Raw genomic sequence first — 6877 nt, 5'->3', positions numbered from 1 at the left:
GCTTTTCTACCATCGAAAACGTCCTTGACATGCCCTTTTCATATCATTGAAACGCCAGGCTGGGGGAAGATTACCAAATAAATTAATACAAACAAAAATTCTTTAATCTCCATTTCTAATTTTCGCAATGAGAATAATGATTAGGGTTGTGCTACCTGCTCTGTTGCACAGAGCCTGTACAAGTACACACACATGGGGTGGATCCATAGAGCCTGTACAGGTACGCACACATGGGATCCACCCCCCATGTGAGATGCCCTGTACATGCAGGCCTTGTGCAAGAGCACTTCTCCTAATGATTATTTGCAAAGATTATCATTCCAACACTAACTTTTAATATTTTATTAAAAATTCGTGTGTTGGACGTCTTAGTACATATGCTTTAAAAAATCCAAAATTCTATTTATTAGAATGATTTGATTAACTACAATTTTGATTAATTAATAAAGGAGGGACAATGTATTATAATATTTTATTATAGATGTTCCACTTGCCTTTTAATTTATAGTGGCCACAAACGTAATGATCTTGATGAAATAATTGTAAAAGATCACTACTTCTGACAAAAATAGATGAAGAATTATCTATAAAGACAAATGGTCATGTCATTGCCAAAAAAATAAATGAAAACATAGAAGTTTCTATCAAGAAACAAGAATGATATAATCAGTGTCGGTGTTCAAGATTTCTAAGAAATTAATTTAATTAGAATGTTAGTTCAAGATTAATAATTTTGCAGTATTATTTAGGAAGAATAATTAAATAAAAAAGCTTACCCATCAAAAGACGAGGAATACTATGAAAAATTTAATACTATCACTTGGACGTGTTTTTCCAACTTCTTGTTACTTTTCGACCCAGAGGGATTTTGTATGCATATACTGTGTGTATTTACTTGTAATTATTGCATTTTTCGAAGGCTATATTTCACATCCCAACATGACTAGTCGAACGTTAAAAAAGACGAAAACATATTCTATGTATACATAGAAATCTTTTGTCGGCCCATTCATGAATATTAAGAAATGAACTAATTAGGTAAACCCTTTCAATTTAGCATCTTAGATTCAACTTTCACTATAGCAGATGAAGACTTGAAATCCCTTTGGATGAAAGGAATTAGCTAGACATCAATTTTATTTATTTATTTTTTCACTTTTGTAAAAGTCAATAATAATTGAGAGAGGTTGTTGGCCCATAAATCTCGTTTCAAAATTTTTTCCACCCCAATGAAATTTGTAAATTTTTTTCCTTTGAAATGAATTATTATTAATTAATATTTCATATGTTTTATAATCATTTCATAACTGCAACTTCATTGGACTTTTGTCACTACTTCATGTGAATTAACTTTGACATAAACGCCTAAGCATGTGCTTAAATCATTTCCCAATTTTAAGAATCCATTGATTAGAACCCTACATGTACCTGAAATTATGTGGACTTTTAACCCAAGTTGGCTTCAATTTCAAAATCTCTTGACTATTTGTGAAGACTCGACATGGTATCGAAGTCCAAAAAAATTCAAATGAGAAATCGATTCATCTAAAGTTCAAACAAATTTGGATTTTCATTGATGTTTTCACGCAAAAAAATCATCATAAGGGGCATGTTAAGAGTAAAATATCGTATTTGTTTAAACACAAAAATAAGATTGAATCCAGGTTAAAAAAATTCAAACAAACAATCAATACGTTTAAAGACCAAACGGCTAATTGAATTGCATGATTAATATTCTCTATTAGTCACCATCTTGTGAGACATATAAATGATTAAATCTTGCACCATTTAAACAATAAAATAGTAATTAACATATAAGATCTAAAACTTATCCTCTTAATAAGTGTTTTACCCTTTAGGATGAAACTTCAATACTCCAACAGCAATTAAAGCAAATGCTCGTTTATCGACATGCTCCATATACTGCACTAGCTCGACTCTTCTTCCATGCACCTCTGTTTTAGTCTCATTCATCCCATCATAGTCCGGAGAAAGTAATGCATTTTTGTGGGTGGGAGTTGGGGTGGAGTGGGGTGGGTGAGGTAGGGTTGCGTGGGGTATAATGAGGGGACAAGTTTTTCAATCTTTTGTGTAAACTTGGACTTTTTTAACGGCCAAAACTACCATATGGGAATCTCAATAAAACCAGTAATTACAATGAACAAATGAGACCCTACATGTATAATATAATCCTGCCACCTTCCACGGTGGTTTTGGCCCTTTATAAACACCTCAATCCCTCCATTTTTCTCAGTCCCTCACTTCACAAATCAGACATAACCACCAATGGCTACATTCCCTTCAATCCTATTTCTTATTTTTATAATTTCTCTTCAAATCCCATCCCTCATTGCCTCATCTTCAGCAGTACAAAACCCAGAATTCGTAGTTGAAGAAGTACACAGGTACGTGTATGCGCATTTTTAGTACGCAGTATTGGACATGACGGTAATGTTGTTCGTAAACTAATTTGATTTTTTTCAAATGCAGGAAGCTCAATGCATCAAGGAGGAAACTAGGATTCCTTTCTTGTAACACGGGTAATCCCATTGACGACTGCTGGCGGTGCGACTCCAACTGGGAGACGAACCGCCAAAAGCTAGCGGATTGCGCTATAGGGTTCGGGAAAAACGCAGTTGGTGGAAGAGATGGTAAAATTTACGTTGTCACGGATTCCGGTGACGATAATCCAGTGACGCCGAAGCCCGGGACTCTCCGGTATGCGGTCATCCAAGACGAACCATTATGGATCATATTTGCTAGAGATATGGTGATCCAATTGAAGGAGGAGCTGATTATGAACTCATTCAAGACCATTGATGGAAGGGGTGCTAGTGTACACATTGCTGGTGGTCCATGCATTACTATACAATATGTTACTAACATTATTATTCACGGAATTAACATACATGATTGTAAGCAAGGAGGGAATGCTATGGTGAGGGACTCCCCAGGGCACTACGGGTGGCGGACCTTATCGGACGGTGATGGTGTGTCGATCTTTGGTGGGAGCCACGTGTGGGTAGATCATTGCACCTTGTCTAATTGTCGTGATGGTTTGATTGATGCCATTCACGGGTCCACTGCTATTACCATTTCAAACAATTATATGACCCACCATGATAAGGTCATGCTTTTAGGACATAGTGATGCCTATGGCCAAGACAAGAACATGCAAGTTACAATTGCCTTTAATCACTTTGGTGAAGGGCTTGTTCAAAGAATGCCAAGGTAACATCAACTCAACAATGTTACCGTTTTATCTTGTTCAATATTGTGTTTAAAATTCGTGGGACGTAATTTTTTTATTTTTTTTATTGCTATATGCAGATGTAGACTTGGTTACTTCCACGTGGTAAACAATGACTACACCCACTGGGAAATGTACGCAATTGGAGGGAGTGCTTCGCCGACCATCAACAGCCAAGGCAATAGATTTCTTGCTCCAAATGACCGGTTCAACAAAGAGGTACATTTCGTCCAGTACTCCAAACTAAACATGTATTTTTGTCTTGTTTAATAAGATGAGTTGCATAGTATTGTGTTCGATTCTAACAAGTACATATTTGGTGAAGGTGACAAAACACGAGGATGCACCAGAAAGTGAATGGAAAAATTGGAATTGGAGATCGGAAGGGGACTTAATGTTGAATGGTGCCTTTTTTACGCTTTCGGGCGCCGGAGCTTCATCGAGTTATGCTAAGGCTTCAAGCTTAGGTGCAAGGCCGTCTTCACTAATTAGTTCCATTACCTCCAGCGCGGGCGTCCTCCCCTGCAAGAAGGGCTCTCGTTGCTAGTGAAATTACTATATTGTCCTCTGCATTAATGTGAAAATTTCACATTTCTAGAAAAAAAAAAAAAAAACCCTCAGGATTTTATAGAATATAAGAAAATTATATATGGCCAAGAATAGGTCCAAGAAGTCAAGATACTATTGCTAGTCTCTCTCTCTTCCCCTTCATGTTTTTACTTTTAGAATTGATTGTCAAATACAACCTCGGCATGTTAAATATGAACCAATGGAAGTTCGGTCGAGCTTGTAATTGGTTTTATGTGAAAGCAAGTGAAGAAGTGTTGATTTTAGTTATTTAACTCTTTCTCTCAATTTTAAGTGAGTAATTCTGTAATAGTTGTACGTGCAATTGATATATAGTACTAAATATGATAAAATTGTATATAAATTAAAATTATAATACGTTCAGTACGTAATCTTTTATGCTAATAATGGTCGTCCATCAAAGCATGCAGTCATATTTATGGAGTCCACTACCACCTAGATTGTTGTTTATCATCAATAGTGATATATAACATTATTCACGTGCTATTGTTTTTCTTTTCGACTTTATATCTTCTTATAACAATTTTTAAAACGTAGGAAGCCTGATACGTAAATATGAAATAGAACATAGCAACGCAACATTCAACAATCTAACTTCAAGTCTCGTTGCTATCTTTATTATTAAGATTTTACATTTCATATTAAAATTTCAATCTTGTAAGAGTATTAGTCCAAAATTTTATATGTTGGTTGTTTATTTTATAATATTTCGATATGAAATTTATTCCTTAACATGCGCCAATAAAATGTTGGCTGGTTTGAATAGATAATCTCTTGTGCTTGTTTCTTGGTTTTAATCTGGTAGAATTGCTCGTTTGAACTTAAGAGTTTTGATATTATATCAAAACTTGTGATTTTATTTTAAAAAATTAATTAAATTTTTTTTTTTTTAATAGAGTAGCTCAAAATGTTATATGCTCATTGTTTATTTTATAATCTATTGATGTGAGATTTATTTCTTAATATTTATAACAATAATTCTTGATTCGTCATTTAATAGAAAACGAATTTTCATTATTTTATGTAAATGAACTTTTATTGAAACAATTTAGATAAAATAATTGTCTCCTCTGTAACATTTTCACGGGCAATACTAAAAATTGAAGAATAGATAGCTCCTATTTGACATTTTTTAAAAAAAAAAATTTAAAGAATGAGTTTTGAATAGTAAATTATCATTAAAAAGTAAGGACAAATTTTGGATTCACGTGAAAAATATTTTATTATAAGAATGTATGATTAAAAATAAATACGAGAAAAAAATGAAAAAGAACGATTGTCAAACAAGGGCAATATAATATACACGTACATATTTGCCTAAGCTATAAAGTTTTAATTCTAAGTAATAAGTTACTTGTAAAATTAACTATGATATTAAGGTTTGCGTGAGCCCCATTTTTAATAGTGATTTTTTTGAAAAGTGTCATTAAAAATGAGTGAATATTATTATTATTTTTTTTTTTAAGGAATAAGGATCAAACAGAGACTTATTATTATCTATATTTTAGGGAAAATTACAACAACGGTCCCTAACATTTTTATTTTTTGCAAATTTTATTTTAACTTTCATTTTGTGTCAGTAAAGGTCCATAACTTTTCTAAATATGTATTTGAGGTCCATCTGGACGGAAACTACCCAGAACACTATTAATTGACTGGAAAAATTCTTTGAACTATCTGCTACTGCGATGATTTTATTGGATGTTGATGGCTTTTTGGATGATGTTTTTGGACGGTGTTTTGGACAGTTTTATTGGACGTTGATTCCTTAATTTTCCCTGTCAACTTACGATGTTTTGGACGGTTTCCGTTCAGATGGATCTCAGATACATATTTAAGAAAAGTTAGGAACCCCAGTTGGTACAAAATAAAAGTTATGGTAAAGTTTGTAAAAAATGAATAGATTAGGGACCGTTGTTGCAGTTTTCCCTATATTTTATGACATGAACAATTGTGTTGGTTCCTCAACGTTTTAAATAATGTAGTTTTCGGTCTCCAACTTTTAAACTAAAGATTTTGGATTGTCAAATGACACATGCTGTCAATGTAGACATTAAAATTTGCATACAATTTTTGCGTGACTTAAAGCTGGACATGAAGTAAATTAAAGATTGTCCTCCAACTTTAAGTCGCTTTTTAAATTTCATAAAATTTTAATTTCTACATTGACAATATATACCACACGAAGACCTAGATTCATAGATTTAAAAATGTTGAGAGACCTATGAACTCACTTTTTAACGTTAGTGATAGTGACCTAAATCTACACTAATTTTAACTTTCCTTCTATAATAACTTATTTTAACTTAAGTACTTATATCTAAGCTTAGTCAAAGATGCTGCTTATAAGGTCGAAAAATAGGCAAAATAAATACTGAAAAGAGTCGAAGAAGACAAATATAAAGGTTCAAAAGTTACCTACCAAATGCAATAAATTGACAAGAGTAAGTTCAACTGCTTGTTTCTAATTGAATCATCGTTTTTCATAAAAGGCCGAATTTTATCATTAGGAGTGAGGTTAAAATGTGTTTATTTTATTTAATAATTAATTAGGAGAGGGAATCCGATGCTAATTTATCGATAACTCCAAACAGTTCATATGATTCTTTCTTATTTTTGTGATTTTTTTTTCCCTCTCTCTTTTGGCTTAGTAACTTATTGAATTCGGCCGTTAACCAATATTTGCATGTTAGATATTTATGTGGAATTGAATAAAACTAAAAATAGTAAATAAACATTATTTTACTTGGGTGTTAGAATTACGTTATACGAAAAACTATATATTTTTCTCGATAAAGTTAACTATATATATTATTATTCATTACTAAATATATAATTGTACTTTGTTACTAAATATATACACACATCTCTTTCTTAGTCATTGCGATTGAATGTACCAAAAATTCTGAAGCTTTTGTAGTTGCGGTAAAACATTCTTAATTGCGTTTTTAAGAAATATCATCATAACCTGAATTTTCCAAACTTGTATAGAATCTCTTTTCTTATTTTATTTTCTTATGTTTTAATGTTTGATTCGTA

The 6877-nt window shown here is 32.5% G+C and overlaps 1 protein-coding gene across 1 annotated transcript; it reads left to right on the top strand.

Annotated features, from left to right (window-relative positions):
* The first annotated feature begins 2236 nt into the window (after positions 1 to 2236).
* Positions 2237 to 4105, top strand: LOC111367127 (probable pectate lyase 18). Its single transcript, XM_022987852.1, has 4 exons — positions 2237 to 2405; positions 2491 to 3231; positions 3331 to 3469; positions 3576 to 4105. The coding sequence occupies exons 1-4, from the start codon at positions 2287 to 2289 to the stop codon at positions 3795 to 3797; spliced, it is 1221 nt and encodes a 406-aa protein (XP_022843620.1). The 5' UTR covers positions 2237 to 2286; the 3' UTR covers positions 3798 to 4105.
* The last annotated feature ends 2772 nt before the right edge of the window (positions 4106 to 6877 follow it).

The sequence above is a fragment of the Olea europaea genome, chromosome 18 (assembly GCF_002742605.1).
Source record: "Olea europaea var. sylvestris chromosome 18, O_europaea_v1, whole genome shotgun sequence".
Classification (NCBI taxonomy): domain Eukaryota; kingdom Viridiplantae; phylum Streptophyta; class Magnoliopsida; order Lamiales; family Oleaceae; genus Olea; species Olea europaea.
This window is presented reverse-complemented; position numbering and strand designations above follow the sequence as displayed.

Excerpts from the sequence above, each read along its gene's own strand:
- LOC111367127 (XM_022987852.1), top strand. The coding sequence starts at position 2,287 with ATGGCTACATTCCCTTCAATCCTATTTCTTATTTTTATAATTTCTCTT. Across the intron at positions 3,232-3,330 it reads CTTGTTCAAAGAATGCCAAG|ATGTAGACTTGGTTACTTCC; the intron begins GTAACATCAACT and ends TGCTATATGCAG. Across the intron at positions 3,470-3,575 it reads ATGACCGGTTCAACAAAGAG|GTGACAAAACACGAGGATGC; the intron begins GTACATTTCGTC and ends TATTTGGTGAAG.